The following is a 16893-nucleotide window of genomic DNA, read 5'->3' as shown; positions in this document are numbered from 1 at the left end:
AATCACCTTGACTTCGACAGACTGTGACTCGCGAGCGTGTAGGAGCCGACTGTGAATAAAGCCTCGAGAATGATCACCGCCTTGCTTTCCTGTTGGGTTACAAGTCATAGACGTATAGACATACGCATGGATTGACAGAGGTCGACCAAGTATGACAGTTTTCGCCATCAACAGATCATAACAGGAACGTCAATCGGTCAATGAGCGAAGTGGTCATCTCCCGACGGTAGCCTCTGATCGACAAGTGGACGTCTAAACATTTAGAAGCTCATTTCGGCTGTCCGAAAGGCGCACAGAGTGATATCCTCAAGTAGCAGAACACGACATGCTGCAGAGAAAGAAACATGGCGACCCTCTCTGTTATCACATCGGCTGAACGATCAACCATTTGACTGCCATGCACATGGAATAGTCAATGAATCCATGCTAGCAATAGAAAGGCATTCACTTCTGGTCCATTCCTCCGCTTTCGCAGATAGAGATGGTAAAGACTTCAAGGAAAAGTAGGCACACAAGCAGCATCTACATTTGAATACTGGATGGGCAGAGAAGAGATACCTTAAGCTAGGCCAGGTGTGACCTAGATAGTCTATCCGGATCCGAACCAATAAGAAAGTCATATTGCACCACGTTTTCTATGTCAGGAGCTTTTTGACGTAACCAACTGACTCCAGTCGGACCAGTCCTCCCTCTGGTGGCTAGACTAAGCCTGGCGGCACCGTTGACCTTCTAGAAAGCGCCCTAGAAGCCAAATGTGCATATGCATCAAGCATGGTGGCGCCAGGTCCATCCACGTCTAAGAAAAGAGGCTGCGAACTGCGGATCGCAAGATCTGAATCTGACGCGATCTCACTACCTCAACCCCCGAGGCCGAATCAGGATGTGAGCCAAGCCTTGTGTACACGGATGTGACACAGTGGCTGTTGTCGCCGCCGGATATCGCGGAAACAAATTATTAGTACAAGCTTAGTTTGAGAATCGAAATCCTCGAAATCCATATGGACGGCAGAAGAAGGATCAGAACTCAGAGGAGACTAGAAGACGTTCCTTGTGAGTCGAGGGACATTGAGCTCGCAGCATCGACCAATCACCAGCAGATGCAGCGCCCGGTGCGCCTTCCTTCATAGTGCATTCAGAGAATGAGAACGGAATCTCCACGGAGCGAACACGGCCACTCACTTCGCCCATAGAAACTGGAGTTATTCAACTTGTGGCCTCGGCCACCTGAGGCACACGAAGTCGATATCTCCTGCCGAGTGGCCGGCGACTCCGTTCAAGGAAAGGGGTCTGCGTGAGGACTGCTCTTACGATGTCACACGAGCAACAAGCGAATAAAGGTAACGACTGCTAAGCATTGCTAAGCATTTCTGATACGTAAGAATCCAGAGTATGGCTGAGCACGAATGACGATCGACATTTATTATTATTAGCATTGAATCTTCAAATGTTCTACCGTGGACTGAGGACACACGGAGCATGGCCAAGGAAACCTCGCTTGCATCGTGCCAGTTGTCTTCGACTCATGCAAAATAGAAGCAGTGGTTTCGACCAGAAGCTCCCTGGGCTCAATCCTCTTGCGTGCGCGAGAGGTGGGCAGGTATTGCAGTCGCGAGTGGGACTTGACGAAACATTCTGCTGGATGGGAACTATGTTTCATGTGGCGCATTAATCGAATATTATTAAATCATGCATGTTGGTTCGAGGTCTGATCATGGGCTAAAATGCTCGATGATCTGAGCTGACAGCCTTGCAATGTAAAAGCTCCCAGTTTACCTCCAACCTGAACGCATAGTGATGTACTTGCGACATCACGGATAATCTCAAGGCATGACAAACGACCTACAGAACACCAGTATCAATAATTGAAATCAAATGATGAAGAAAGGCAGGATAATGACATAGCAAACAATCCTACAACGTTGAACATACCATCATTGTGAACTGGCTGCTATTAGCGCAGATGCAGGAAATGGGCATCTCACACGAGGCACCTTGCCCTTTTACAGGTGACTGGCAGGAACGTGTTTGAAAGAGCGAAGCTCACTGGTTGATGAAGAAGGCCGATTTGATGTCCAGATGCCAAGATTCCACTAGCTGTCGTCTCCGCGTTAAGCGCTTTTTGGTTACCTTAGTTGGATTCCGGCATGCGACTCATGCGAGGGATGGACATTTGACCACGAGGCAGTCTCAGCACAAAGTTATACCGAATGAATTATTATTTATAATAATTGTGATACACAGACAGAAGCAAGTGGAGCTGGAGGGCAATGGAAATCGTGTGTATCACTACCTTTGATACTCTCCGCACTCCCCGACCATAAGCCAACTAGCCATATTCGAGGTACTGACTTGGTTACTTCTCGTCCAGTGTAACACCAATCGTCAGACCGACGTAACTTAGACAAGGATGAAGTTTTTTTTAAAAAATATTTCGATCCCGACTGACGTCGAAGTTGACATCGATTCCTGTCAATATTTGACCATACCGGCACTACCTAGTAGATATCTACTTACTCCGTAATCCATGTCTCAGGATATTAATTGCGGTCAATATCCGTAATGTCCTTATTGATGTAGTCCACGGTTACTGACTGGCGTGACCGCTCTCATCCTCTGCAAGCGGCGTTTCTGTCCGGTTGTGGGGCAAAGAGAAAATGTGGCATTGAACTGTTTGATTGGTCAGTACAAGGACCAGAAAAATGCTTCTAGAAGGCGGTGAAGGCCGAGCTGGGTTTTCAGAGGACATTCTGCCACCACGTGCATCGATGATTGGCCAGCGGAGGCTGGTCGCCTAGTATMTCGTCCCGCTTTCCGATCCATCAGGCAAACCCGGTTCAGCCGCTAACTTTCAATTTAGCTTACAGAGTTATTGGAGTTATTGTTAAACTCGGAAAAAATAAAAAGAATAAAAAATCCTTCTGTGGAATTTTCGACCAATTATGGTATGAATTCGGACAGTAAAGAGAGAGGCAGCCAATCCCAATGGCCCTCGCCGGAGGGACCCTCCAGCCAAGATTAGTAGTAGTTCGGCCGTTCTAACAAACTTTCGTGGCCGGAGTGGTCCCTCTTTCTAGCTTGGGGCGCTATGGAGTTGTCTGATGGTTGATTGCCTCTCGACTTCGAGTGCTGGCTGCCGTGGAACCCGCCACTACTCTGGATCTGCCCAGACCTTTCGTCGACTTATCACAAAGCGGGAATTGCGCATGTGTCGGAGGCGATCTCTCGTGCTGGCCGTCATCTGCCTTTCGCTGAGAATTTTTTTCCCTTCCATCAGCGGTCCGCATATAAGATTCATCAAGCCCGTTCGACTTGGCTTGCATTGTGCAACGCCTTGCAATCTCCTTTAGTCCTTCAAGGACGTTTTAAGCGTCTGCCACATTTCTTGTCGTGAAGGCTAAGCTCTCCGTCAGGCTCTCGGATCTCTTATCCTTCAGCAACTCGACGAAAGGATGGCTGACTTTGGCCCACGTGCTCCTCATGGGCCCGATATGACGGGAACCCATGACCCTTTGGAGGACATGGATGTTCATGAGAAGGGCGCCTTCGATGCTCTCATTCGTCCGGATGACAGCTATACTCCGGATGGTGTCTACTGGGCTGATCTTCCCCTGCTCAAGAAGATCAGGTTCGTTGGTTCCTACGATGCCAAGGAAGCCAAGCGTGAGCTCAAGGGCATCTGGGATATGACCAAGAAGGACCCTCTGTCCCCTGTCGCTTACTATTTCCGGAACATGGTACTTCCTGGTGCTGGTCTTGGTCTGGAAGGGTAAGTGTTCCGCCTCGTCAAAGCAGACCGATCTGCGGGGAAGGGTCAATGCTAACAGCTGGGTGTCTTGTGCGATTAGTTATGTGCTCTTTTCGATCGGAAACGTCAAGCCGCTCTTCCAAGCCGCTTTCAAGTCGTGCTGGAAAGACCACAAGATTTGCAACGCTCAATGGATCAACGCCGTTGATTACCTGGAAATTGTCGGTATCATTGTTGGTCAGATTCTGGTCGGAGTTCTCGGTGACTGGTGAGATATCTCTACACTCGTGATATTCTTGGGTGGAAAGTTGTGCTAATTGGGCTATTAGGATTGGCCGTCGCTGGGGTCTTATTCAAGATGCCACTATTATGCTTCTCGGTCTGGTCATGCTTGTCGCCGCCTGGGGTGTCAACCAGAATGGCTGGGTAATCTGCTATGCTTGGTCTCTGTTCATCTACGGTGTTGGTGTTGGTAAGTTTTCCTATTCTCTTGGTCTTCTTCTTCCGGGTGCATGTTGTCTGACCTGCAACAACAGGTGGAGAATACCCAATGACTGCCACCAGCGGTATGGAAAATGCCGTTGGCTCTGGAAAAGTTTCCACCAAGGAGGATCGTCTGCACCGTGGTCGCAAGGTCACTAGCGCTTTCTTGATGCAGGGTTGGGGTCAGTTCTTCAACCAGGTCATCCTCATTATCTTACTGCTCTGCTTCCATCATGGAAGCGGCAATCCTCCCTACTCCAGCGTCGCCGCGCAGTGGACTTACCGTATTTCTTTCGCTATCCCTGCTGTTGGCACCCTGTGGCTCGTCTACTACCGTACCTACCACATGAAGGCGGCTAGCAAGCAGCTCGCGGCCGCTAAGAAGAAGGCCTCGGTTACTGGCTATGATGTGACCTCTTTGAAGCTGGCCTTCTCTCACTTTGGTTTCCGTATCTTGGCTACCGCTGGTGGATGGTTCGCCAACGACGTCTTCTTCTACGGTAACAAGCTCTTCCAGAGTGAGTTCATCTCTGTGATCAGCCCCCATTCTACATCGATTATGCCGACCTGGCTCTGGAATCTGGTCAACGTCGGTGTGTCGCTGGTGGGTTACTACCTTGCCTCCTTCCTTATCGACAACAAGCTCTATGGGCGCAAATGGATGCAAATCGTCGGTTTCATGATGGATTTTATCCTCTTCATCGTTCCCGCTTTCCATTTCAAATATTACTCATCGCCGGCGCACATCAAGGCTTTCCAAGCCATGTACTTCCTGAGCTCCTTCTTCAACCAGTTCGGTCCCAACTCGGTCACCTTTTTGGTTGCTGCGGAAGTTTTCCCTACTCCAATTCGTGCCACAGCTCACGGCCTGTCTGCCGCCGCCGGTAAGCTGGGTGCTCTGTTGGCATCGGTTCTGTATAACTATATCGACACCCAGACCAAGTTCTACGTTGTACCTTGGTTCGGTCTGGCAGGTGTGGTCCTGACTTGGCTTTTCCTTCCCGATACCACTGGTCTTGACCTGAAGGAGCAGGAGCGTCGCTGGGCTTTCATCCGCTCTGGTCGTGAACACGAGTACCATGGTCCTGCTGTTCATTCCAAGCACTTGTCCGTCTGGGAGCGCCTTCGCGGAAAGGGCAAGTACTACGATGCCGAACTCGACTACAAGCAGAAGGTCGAGGAATTCCGTGCCGAGTGGGAGGCAGCCATGGCCCGCAAGGGCTCTGAGAACGAAAAGGGAGAGGATCTCGCGTTCGACACTGACGAGTCTCTGCTTGAGGGCCATGTCCACTCTTACTTCCACCGGACCAGCCCCATGTTCCGTGGTATGGAAGACAAGCCCACCAAGTCAGATAACTTCGCCCTGCCCCCTGCTGCACAAGAGGGTGACTCGACTGATTCTTTCAATGAGAAGTCACAGCATTAGAACGCCACCACAAATTTCACTTCTCTGAAAATAATTCAGCTTGTATATTTCATTTACTTTCTTTTTGGGAAGGATCTCTCTTCTCTATTTCCTGTTCCAGGGGCGGAGACTTTTTGTTTGCTTCAACTCATACATACCCTATCGCGTGATTGTCGCTTGGCACTGTTGGATTAATGTTCTCATACCCTTTTCCGGTTCAATGTCTAGACCACTGAACTGGTTATCAACTCTGAATAGATCTAAATTCCCGTCTAGAAACCCACTTGGGCATTGAACTTCTAGCGACTCTTCTCACTTCATGATACGTATATTCTAGTGATCGATTCTCTGGTCGGTCTTGTTCTAGAGTAGTGACGATCGTCGCGCAGTAAACTTGCGGAATCTTCAATCATACATGACTTCCAGAAGGGAAATACGTGCTCTACTCCATTATTCGATGAATTCTGCCAGTCAATAAGAAGGACTAGTGCGTTAATAGTAGGCGCTCAAGGAGGCGGTGGGTTTAATTGCTGTTTACACTTTGGAGTATACCAATCGTAGTCTGGACTTCAACACTTCTGCATCGGCCAAGGTTCTAGAATACTGTCGCCAATCAGACACTTATGCGAATGCGATACTCAGCCACTGCCGGTCAAATTAAAGCCATCTAGCATGCCGCTCTTTGCATTTGGCTCGAACGGATCGGGCCAACTGGGCATCGGACATGATGAAGACGTCTCTGTCCCTACTAGATGCCTATTTGAAGGAGATCAGACACCTTCTGAGGAGGGAAATGGCACCCAGGCGAAGAATATCTCCCGTATCGTTGCCGGGGGAAATCATACCCTCATCTTGTATCAAGACGGATCGGTATATGCCGCCGGCTGTAACGAGGATGGCAGATGCGGACACAACCCCGCAACTGCGTCGCTGCAGATGTTCAAGCGGGTGATTGTCAATAGTGGAGATGATGGTACTTTCTATAGGACGTTCAAGCACTTGTCGGCGACCTGGGAGGGGACGTTCCTGGTTGCTGGATCTGAGGACCCGTCTGGTGAGGCGGACAGTATATTTGCGATTGGTTCCGGATCGAAGGGAGAGCTAGGACTTGGACAGGGGTGCACGAAGGCCATTGAGCCGACAAGGATCCCTGATTTTCCTCCTCAAGGGACAAAAATTGTGTCGATTGCCAGTGGTATGGGGCATACGGTTGTGGTGTTGTCGAATGGGGAGGTTTATGGCTGGGGAGGAGCAAGGAAGGGTCAACTTGGAGAATCAGCCAGGAGCATGAAGATTGTTTGGCGTCCTATAAAAGTGGAAGGAATTTCCTTCCAAGCCAAGGGTGCAGTATGTGGTCGCGAGTTTACAGTAATTTCGGGCAACAAGGCCGCGGGGGAATATGCCATTATTGGCTCATGCGATAACAAGTGGAATATCCTGTCTGATGCTCCTGCATCCCAATCGTTGACAGACTACCGAGGTATAGCAGCCAGTTGGCATGGTGTCTATGTACATCAGAACGAGTTTTCTGTCACCGCCTGGGGACGGAATGATCGAGGCCAGCTTCCTCCTCCGGATCTGCCTCGGTCTCAGAAACTGGCTGTGGGAAGTGAACATGTTCTCGCACTTCTTGATGAGCACACTGTTGCGGCATTTGGGTGGGGTGAACACGGCAACTGTGGCCCCGATATCGACGCGCAAGGCAACGTGAATGGAACGTACAAGCAAGTTCCGCTTGAGATGCTTCAGGGCTTTAGGGTTGTCGGAATTGGTGCAGGCTGTGCAACCAGCTGGATTATAACGTCATGATCACCCTGCAACTTGCGAAAGCCAGGAAACGTGATGACTGGTTGAGTCAACTTGCAGACTGGATCCCGTGTGATCCACCCGGTGGACTTTGAAATTGACGGCAATGGACATCAACAATCTAATCGAAAAGGCCAAGACCACGAACCTGCTGATTGTTAGCTCGTCCTTTCCTTTGACAAGAGCCATTGACCAACCTGTGAGATGCGTTGTGTTGGAGGAATGCCCATTTCTTCCTGAGGCTCTTGCTGGTTTGAGTCATGTGGCAGAACGCGTTCAGTGTCTCGCAAGCGAGGCCCAAGGCTTGCATTGAATGTTTCCTGGAAAGCACGATCAATGATTCCCCTCCACAATACGGCCTCGAAGCCCTTACCTGATCAGCTGTAGCGTCCCAGCCAAGCGTGTCCTCAGCCATAGTCTCGTCCTCCTCATTCGGCACATCCCACTGCCCGTCATCATCGGCTGGTACAAACAGACTGTCAAAGCGAATTGATGGTGGCGGTGGCTGCTGACTCTGAACATTAGTCTCTTTGACGCGGTTGGTTGTCCCAGTCAGCGGCCGAAGTGATCGACTGCGAGGAGGTGGCATCCGTTCGGTATTCGAGGCAGCATGGTTTTGAGAGACGTGCACAGGCGCTGGCGTTTGTCTTGCAGACAGCTCGGGAACGGCTGCTCGCGATGATGGGAAGTCCCCACTATCATCTTCGCCTGTCGTCATCAAGGTGAATTCGGTCCTGACCCCCTCGAAGTCATATGCAAGCTGCAGTGGTCTGCATGGGCGAGTATACCGAGCGGTGATCTGCACGCCTGTTGTCTCTGCATGGATTATAATCGCTTTGAAGTCCTTCAGAGTAATGGCAATATGAAGTTCATCTTCAGCCGAAAAGTCTTCAAAGTCTCTTTTATCGATAGCCACGGAAGTGTGTACTGGCTGTTTGAGGATTTCTGCAAGCAAACTAGTCAGTTTCAGTTGACCAACAGAGCTACTCAATGGTGCAGACCTTGCCCGTCAGTGATCTTCGTTGTAAAGCTCGTAAAGATGGCCTTGCCACCATCGGAGTAGATATCCAGTTGCTCTGCTGACGGACTAAAGTGGTCGGTAATTTCCTTCAAAAACCTGGGCTCAATGCTCCACTTATTAGTCGCGCTAGATCTGTCGAAGATGGCATGCTGAGCGGTAGTCGGCTCATAAGTGAGTTTGTAAGTCCTAATGACGCCTGCCGAGTCAAGAAAGCCATTCGATGAGTACTTTGGACCCCTGAGTGACAGAGACAGGCTGGGAAGACGCACCCAGTCCACAGATCATTCTAATGACGAGCCTACATTCTGTCTCCTCCAGATCTTCGTTGAGTTCAAACTCACACCGTTCGACCGCTGTGTCCTTATCTCGTCCAGCGGTTCTCCCTTTGAAGATGGACAGCAAAGCCTTTCTTAGTCAGCCTCACCACTCAATGCTCGTTTCTGGACGATTCTCACTTTGAGATAAATTTGGCAGCTGAATCTGTCCGAGCGGATATTTTCGCTCTGGCCATTATGACTGAATGAGTAAGTAGTGAAGAAACTTGCCCCGTCGAGGACGAATGCAGCATAGGCGGTCTTGCTGGAGTTGATGACGCTTAGTCGAAGCTACGGTTTTCGTCAGTTATTGTGACCCTCATTGAACTTCAGATAGTCCCGTATGATCTCACTAAAGCAGATTCAGCCTCTATAGAGACAGTCTCACTGAATTTGGCCAGACATAAAAGGGCATCGTGCACCCGCCCTAATGCCTCTGGGTTGAGTGAGAAAAACAACGATGTCATGTCCGTCTTTAGAGGGATCAAGACGCAAGATTCCAGTGTTCTCAAAATGTCATCATCCTATTGCTGAAAACCCCATAATAAGGATGTTTTTCGTTGTCGTTCCTCCTCATCGATTTGTTCAAACGCTCCAAGTCACGACGCGAGCTTACATAATCTGTGCCTGGAAGTAAGGCTTACCTCGACCGCAACACAGGGCAGCATCGACAGCAGGCAAGTCTTCCATTTTGAGCAATCTATTTGCATGTTGCGTCTGATCAGCGTTATTATTTGGAGTTTCGACGGAGACGGGTGAAAATCCGCCTTGAGTATGGCCTCGACGTTGCCTGGTGACATTATCTACCTCATCGTCGAGATCCTGGGACAAGAGAAGGACTTCAACAGCCTGTTCCAGTGTGCTGTGTCTGCGAAGTGTTTCACTGAGCAAGCTGTCACCGCTATATATAAGTTTGTTCATATATCTTACGTTATTCTCCTCTACAGATTTGCTGACCCTGGGAATACAGATCACACGAACTCTCTCCTGTTAGAGGCGGCGGGACTGAACTCGGCGTCCTGGACTCGACGTATACTCGACAAAAATGGGCGTCTATGTGGCGCTCTATTGTGCTTTCTGCTCTTGACCAAACCTATCTTCCGTATTACAGTTACATTCGGTACTTGGATCTCAATGATTTATCGAATCTCCTCAGCCATAGTTCGTTCACCGGGAAGATCAAAGAGTATGTTTCCCGGCGTCACTTGGGGGAACTGTATTTGACAAGATGTAGCGACTTCTTTACTCCGGAACTTCGGGATCTTGTGTCTCACGACTATGAGCCCAAGGGAAATAAGCGTCTTCGATCACTGCGGAATCTGCCTGACAATGATTGGATCTTATCCAAGATTGGTACTGGTCAGTCTCCTGCCGGATGCACCATCCAAGCTCCCTTGGATATGCAACCCCATTCATGGTTGTTCTTCTAAAAGCTAAGAAGATCAAAGCTATTATCAAAAGAACTACCTCGATACGCGGAATGTCATGCGACAGTAAGTGGGAAGTCCGAAATATCTAGCGAAACGGGCCTCTATTCCAGAAGCAAGTTTGACGTCTCGACTACTTCTAGTCGAACCTTCACTGTTGGCCGAGTGGCTGGGAGAACTCCCATTGTTACAGAATTTGACTATCTGGTCTGGAGTTTCTCTAACTGACCATGCCGGTGACAAAATTCGAACCCACTGCCCCGATTTCAAGCAAATCACGATATATAGATGGTAAGATATCAGTGTTGGTGTGCGGCAAAGCAGTATATTCACTGAGTTGCCCAGGATCGACGAACGAGGCCGAAATTCTGAGACTGATGCTGAGGAGTTTTTCCACGGACTCCAGCCTCACAGCCTTGAGTATTTCGAGATGCTGAGCTCTTGTCACTTAGGGCCACGCTCGATAAGAGCTATAGGCACGCAGTTGAAATCATTAAAAGAGCTGAAATTGACAAGCCTTGGGATTGAAGCAATTGCAGAGTTGCCTTCATTAACAGCGGCACCAGTGCTGGAGGTGCTTGTGTTGACCGATTCAATACCAGCAGCACGGAACGAAGACTTTTATTCCACAGTCAATCGAGTTGCTGATTGGATTGGTGGCTGCAAGGTCCTGCGGCACCTGGAGCTTAGAAGATTTGTTGATGACGCGTTTCTACTGGCTCGTGTTCTGGTTGCCCAGGATATTAAGCTGCTGGGTTTGTCTCTGACTGGGTACACAATGGCTGGCGGTCGTGACTTCCACAGAGCTTTGGCGTCTCAAGATTCCCTGCAACGTCTCAGTCTTCGAGGTGAAGGGTCCGAGATTCCCGAAGATAACGAGTTGCTTGTCCAAGCCATTTGCCAGCTACACACCTTGCAGGAACTCGAGCTCAAGGATATTTCCGATTATTTCACACCTGATCATCTACTGTCATTCACTCCATATCTCCCCCATTTGGAGAAATTGTGGATCGGAGGTGATCTCTTCAATGATGACGTACTGAATGCGTTTTTATGCCTTCCAAAGCTACGAAGTCTGGCCATCCATGCGCTCAGCGAGTTCACGGCTCAGGGTATACTCGATTTCATTTCGCAATTGGGGCCCGGTAACACAGGAATGAGTCTCTCGATTTTGAACTCAATAACACGTCTCACAGAGGAAGCACAGGGCTTAATCCGCGATATTTTGAGACATAATCTTGATGGGACCTTTGACTTCAGTCTTGCACAGGGTAAGCGCCAGCTCTCAGCCCGATAGATGATGCTAGCTGCTGACATGTGTGATGCAGAGGAATTCAGCGAGACCGATACGGAAGGGATGTCAGACTGATTGACGAGAATACACCCGCGAGCCCGCTCTGGAGCTAGAGTTTCCTTGGGGGTTCATATTTTTTGTTAAATAACCTAACTCTGTAGCTTTCAAAACACAGCAATATATCTGGCTTGGCTTCATGTGTTGAATGGTCTAGAACTACAATGATTTATGAATGTCTTAGGTTTTTGACACGGAGATGGGATTAGGGTGTAGGGCAAGATATATGGCCAATAGCCTCCAGTATCTTCGGGTTTAAGGAATCAGCACACTGGGTGATCTTTGACAGCCAGTTGCTCACATGCTACTGGAATCTGCCATCCAACACGGTGGAGCTGATGATATGACGAAACAAGAAGATTGTTTTGAAATTGGGTGACCTGGCTGATAGGATGGTAAAATGTGTACCAGAAGAATGGCAGGTAGAGTAATCGCATAAATTTTCCGCACAACACCACTGGTAGAACCTTGACATCATGGTCGATCAATACTGCTCTGATTTTTAGAGTCTATTAGTTTTGCGTTGACAGAAATTCAACAGAAATGAGCTTATCTCATTAGGATTGTGCCCAATAATTGTGGTTGGGGGTGGTTGGACCCGCGCATTCTGAAGGCTTCAGCAAACTGAATTCTTACCATCAACCCTTCATTTCTCCAAGTGACTGGACTATAACTTAGTATGTTTTCGCATCTGATTCATGGTCAAATAGAAATGGTGAGGCCACAAAGACTACACTTCTAGGGCTGAGTTGGTGAGCGGGCATGCCTGAGGCTGGTCATACATTCCTCACACTCCTCCAACCCAGCCTACCTCATCCCTCGGAACTTACATCTCACTTTGACTGCTAGCATTCCACGGCTATATATTTCTTCCAGTAGTCACTGATCCGGGTGTGGTTTCCGCAAATGCACATATGACCAGGCTTCCACCACGTGTTCAGGAGCATGCCTTCAATGTTGATCTGCCATCGCCAGGAATGATCGTCTTGCTCGAACTCTGGGGGAGAGTCTATACAAAATGAAACGGGTCGTCCCTCGTCCTCAGGCTGTCAGACAGTGCAGCCGTTGATCAATTTCCTCTTTGACATTGAGTTGAGAACGCAAAGCTACTCATCGAACATGGCTCGACTGTTGATCTTCCTACCTACCGTCTGCGCATTCATCGCCTTCATACTGAGCATATTATGTCTTTTTGCGGGGACGAAGAAGGATATCCTCTCGGGTGTGGACATTCTCACAGTGAGTTGGCTGTCTTCCCTCTKGTGTGTTTCCCTTTTGCTGATATGTGTGTGCCAGATCTACACATCTACATTAGCAGCGAAGAAACCCGGAATGCACGATTTCTACTCAATACACGTTATGTCCTATTGCGAGGGCTTCCTTGATCTCAACGAGACGGGCCAACGAAAGAACCTGACGGGTTGCTCGGATCGTACCGCGCTCTTCTCATTTAATCCGTCCGAAGTGCTTTTGAAAGAAACGGGAAATACTACTTCGCTGGCGGACATGGGATGGCCCACCGCTGTCAGCGACGATTTCCACGCTTTCCAGATCACCAGCAAGAGCATGGGAGTCTTCTACTGCATTGGAGTAGGGACTGCCGGTCTGGTCATTCTGGCGAGATTGTGGTTTCTTCTAGTCAGGGGACCACGGCAGACGATTGCTGAGGTGTCTCTTCTTCTGGTATGTAGGAAGCTGTTTGGCTGGCTCCCGAGTCCCCCGATTGCAGGCTGTATGGCAACCAAGCTAACTATCATAATCTTACTCGGTACTACAGATCAGTTTCATCAGCCTCAGCATTGCCTCGATAGTCGCAACCGTGATCGCATTCCAATTCGTCAACCTTGTCAACTACCATGGCAAAAATTCGGGTGTGACCGCCAGATATGGTAACCAATTTCTAGGCATGACATGGGCGGCTGTCGGGCTGTTGCTCGTCGGCGGGATCGCGAGTCTGCTGTTTGTCCTCGTCGACCGTTCCCGACCTGATCCGAGACCCGAGGCCGAGGCGGAAGCCGGACACGAGGCCAAGGAGCCGGTCCTGTATCTTGAGGAGGATTCGGATTCGGTGAAGACCAAAGTGAACACGGATTGATGAAAGAGGAAAAGCCAGGGGTAATGGAGCAATGAATTTGGATCGGTTACGGTGGTGAGAGAATGGAAGAGAAAGGTAGGGAAATGCATGACGGAAAGAGGAGAAACGAAGTGAGGCCAGGAACGGAGGAATGTGCAAATAGTATTCGTTGGATATAGTTTGATGACCCATAGGAAGCGCTATTCTATTCAATTCTAATGCCTAGCACTGCCTGTAGAGCCGTCTTGGTGGACCGTAGAGACCCCTGGGGCTTCAGGCTCAGCCCATCAAAGCACACAGAGCGAAAAAATAACTGGGCCTTGCGGCAGTTGGCGACGTCATAAGTGGATCCAGTTGGGATCAATGTCGAATGACTTCAACAACGACCACTTCGTAATGTTTCTCTCTATCTAGGAGTGAGTGATGGTATACTGTAGTGGAGCGTAGCTGATCATCAAGAGGACTAAGTCGATGACGTCCGAGGCTCAAATTTCTGGATTCACCGTGTAGATAGTATCTAATGATAGAAGAACGTCGAATGAGTGACATAGTAGTAGTACAATGAACGAACTCCACTTGTCGGAATTGATGGTTGAACCGCGAAACAACATCATTCAGTCATGACATGGAAATTGTAGAAGCGGGATACTTTGAATCAACTCACCGGAAGGACGGGCTAATTCTCCGGCAAAAAAACATATTCAAAGATGCCCAAGAAGTTTAGGCAGACAGTTGAGTTACTATGATGCATGATTTGGATAGGACTGGGAATGCGGGAACCACCGGAGCAACAGCGTCCGAGATGTGGTTTCATGTGCTAATGGAGGTCCGTCCCCTGGAAGATGAGGCCTTTCCGCTTCATTTGCGTTAGGATACACCTTGAATAGGTGTCTCAATATTTACTTTGTGCGGTACATACTTCTACTCTCTCCCATGAGGCGGATTCCACATCCGAGGTGGAGAACCATCAGTATAGCGGTCATGTAATCATTATCCTACGATTTACTACAATCTGCACAGCATTTGATGATGGTTAGAAAGCAAAATCTACGGAGCACAGTGCAACGAAAATGTGACTATCTCAAGGATGCTAATTAAACTAATATCAGCCACAATCAAGATAATTCAAACTAAATGAAGCCATCCGGTGTAGTAACCAGCCATCAACCCCTCCCCCACCATTTAACAGCCCCTCAGCCCTTTTGGGCCTTAGGATGTATGCATGTAACACAGCTGGGAATTGGCTCCAGTGAATAGCGTCAATACACGATCGAATCCACGCTGTTCCTTCCAATCCGGTTTTGTGTTTTGGGTTTCGTTCCATCATCGCTCTTTCCCCTCTTTCTCTTTTCTGTTTTCCATCTGCATCTGATCTCGTTGTTGCTGTGATAAATACTGCCTCTCTTCCCCTCTTCTGCATCATTCTTCATTACATCACTCACATCCCTCACTTCATCCAGACACTTCCTCGTGATCCTTTCTCATCTTCTGACTAGCTCTTTCTCTCACCCTCTCTCTCCTACGCTTCTGCTCTTCTACTCTTCTTACATTTCCTACTCTACTTCACCCTTTCACACTCAGTGTTACTCTTCCCGTCTTCTACCCACTGATCTTCCATTCTTCAACTTCTCCAACTCGTCTCCAGTTCCAAAAAAACCAACACATCATGGGAAAGAAGGCTATCCAGTTCGGCGGTGGTAACATCGGCCGTGGCTTTGTCGCTGAGTTTCTCCATGAAGCTGGCTACGAAGTTGTCTTCATTGACGTGGTGGACACGGTCATCGATGCTCTGAAGAGCACTCCTTCATATGAGGTCGCTGAAGTCAGTGAAGAGGGCGAGAAAACCAAGAAAATTACCAACTACCGTGCCATCAACTCCAAGACCAACGAGAGTGACGTTGTGAAAGAGATTGCTACCGCTGACGTTGTCACTTGTGCCGTCGGCCCTAACATTCTCAAGTTCATTGCTCCTGTCATTGCCAAGGGTATTGATGCTCGTACCGCGTCCAAGCCTGTCGCAGTGATTGCTTGCGAGAATGCCATTGGTGCTACCGATACCCTGCGCGGCTTCATCGAGCAGCACACCGATAAGGACCGTCTCAGCACTATGAGTGAGCGTGCTCGTTTCGCCAACTCCGCTATCGACCGCATCGTCCCCAACCAGCCTCCTAACGCCGGCCTCAACGTCCGCATCGAGAAATTTTACGAATGGACGGTGGAGCAGACTCCTTTTGGCGAATTCGGCCATCCAGATATCCCTGCCATTCACTGGGTCGATCATTTGGAGCCCTACATTGAACGCAAGCTCTTCACTGTCAACACCGGCCATGCCACGACTGCCTACTACGCTCACGTGCGCGGCAAGAAGATGATTGCTGACGCCCTTGCCGACGCCGAGATCCGCCAGATTGTCCACAAAGTTTTGGACCAGACCGCCAACCTCATTACAACCAAGCACGAGATCAGCAAGCAGGAGCAGAAGGACTACGTCGACACCATCATCAAACGCATGACCAACCCATTCCTGGAAGACAACGTTGAGCGTGTAGGACGGGCTCCCCTGCGCAAGTTGTCTCGCAACGAGCGCTTCATCGGGCCTGCCTCGCAACTCGCTGAGAAGGGCTTGCCGTTTGATGCACTGCTTGGCTCGATCGAGATGGCTCTCCGCTTCCAGAATGTGCCCGGCGATGAAGAAAGCGCTGAATTGGCCAAGATCCTCAAGGAGATGTCCGCCGATGAGGCCACTGCCAAGCTGACTGGACTGGAAAAGAGCCATCCTTTGTATGAGCCAGTACAGAACGTCGTGGCCAAGGTGCAGAAGGACAGCAAGTAGAGGTTGGAGCCGCTTGATTACGAACCTGACGACTTTCATTATCCGTACCGTCTTTGCAACCCTTTCGCCAACCAGTCTTTGTTCTCATTGACACTCCGTCGTGACCACAATAGCCTGAGACAGAGGGCCCGAGTCGACTACGTATTGTGAACGGTCCATGAAGACACGTTATGATGTTTCGAAGCGACGTTGAACTGGTTCATCCGCGGGACGGATACTGAACCGCATGGGATACGGCGAACAACTGGTCGGCGCGACGGATTACTGGGATTATGGGATTAGCATACACTATCATGACCTCGTTACCCCGACTTGGATGCAAAGCACCGAGTCTAATGAATTTCTTTGATTGCATTTGTTCTCTCCTTGTAGTTTGTATTTTGTAGACTGAAAGTTCATCGCTTGTACGCATAGACGGAAGACAACCGACGCAA

General features: G+C 49.3%; 6 protein-coding genes across 6 annotated transcripts; 5 read left to right on the top strand and 1 right to left on the bottom strand.

The window, feature by feature from the left end:
- Positions 1-3449: 3449 nt before the first annotated feature.
- On the top strand, positions 3450-5654 carry Asppvi_007654 (putative MFS phosphate transporter; the record flags this gene model as incomplete). Its single annotated transcript, XM_043303538.1, has 4 exons — positions 3450-3766; positions 3846-4013; positions 4075-4217; positions 4282-5654. The coding sequence occupies 4 exons, from the start codon at positions 3450-3452 to the stop codon at positions 5652-5654; spliced, it is 2001 nt and encodes a 666-aa protein (XP_043159473.1).
- A 651-nt stretch (positions 5655-6305) lies between these two features.
- Asppvi_007653 (RCC1 domain-containing protein) lies at positions 6306-7442 on the top strand (the record flags this gene model as incomplete). The annotated part of the gene is made up of 1 exon (XM_043303537.1): positions 6306-7442. One exon carries the CDS (start codon positions 6306-6308, stop codon positions 7440-7442), a length of 1137 nt encoding a protein of 378 aa, XP_043159472.1.
- A 118-nt stretch (positions 7443-7560) lies between these two features.
- Positions 7561-9241, bottom strand: Asppvi_007652 (putative DNA repair protein rad9; the record flags this gene model as incomplete). The annotated part of the gene is made up of 7 exons (XM_043303536.1): positions 7561-7587; positions 7637-7759; positions 7813-8384; positions 8441-8656; positions 8730-8865; positions 8916-9065; positions 9128-9241. The coding sequence occupies 7 exons, from the start codon at positions 9239-9241 to the stop codon at positions 7561-7563; spliced, it is 1338 nt and encodes a 445-aa protein (XP_043159471.1).
- A 307-nt stretch (positions 9242-9548) lies between these two features.
- Positions 9549-11498, top strand: Asppvi_007651 (uncharacterized protein; the record flags this gene model as incomplete). Its single annotated transcript, XM_043303535.1, has 6 exons — positions 9549-9685; positions 9745-9960; positions 10009-10133; positions 10223-10267; positions 10345-10492; positions 10547-11498. The coding sequence occupies 6 exons, from the start codon at positions 9549-9551 to the stop codon at positions 11496-11498; spliced, it is 1623 nt and encodes a 540-aa protein (XP_043159470.1).
- A 1173-nt stretch (positions 11499-12671) lies between these two features.
- Asppvi_007650 (SUR7/PalI family protein) lies at positions 12672-13647 on the top strand (the record flags this gene model as incomplete). Its single annotated transcript, XM_043303534.1, has 3 exons — positions 12672-12791; positions 12849-13235; positions 13330-13647. The coding sequence occupies 3 exons, from the start codon at positions 12672-12674 to the stop codon at positions 13645-13647; spliced, it is 825 nt and encodes a 274-aa protein (XP_043159469.1).
- A 1645-nt stretch (positions 13648-15292) lies between these two features.
- On the top strand, positions 15293-16459 carry Asppvi_007649 (mannitol-1-phosphate 5-dehydrogenase; the record flags this gene model as incomplete). The annotated part of the gene is made up of 1 exon (XM_043303533.1): positions 15293-16459. The coding sequence occupies one exon, from the start codon at positions 15293-15295 to the stop codon at positions 16457-16459; it is 1167 nt and encodes a 388-aa protein (XP_043159468.1).
- Between the last annotated feature and the right edge of the window lie 434 nt (positions 16460-16893).

The sequence above is a fragment of the Aspergillus pseudoviridinutans genome (genome assembly GCF_018340605.1).
Source record: "Aspergillus pseudoviridinutans IFM 55266 DNA, scaffold_5, whole genome shotgun sequence".
Lineage (NCBI taxonomy): Eukaryota > Fungi > Ascomycota > Eurotiomycetes > Eurotiales > Aspergillaceae > Aspergillus > Aspergillus pseudoviridinutans.
This window is presented reverse-complemented; position numbering and strand designations above follow the sequence as displayed.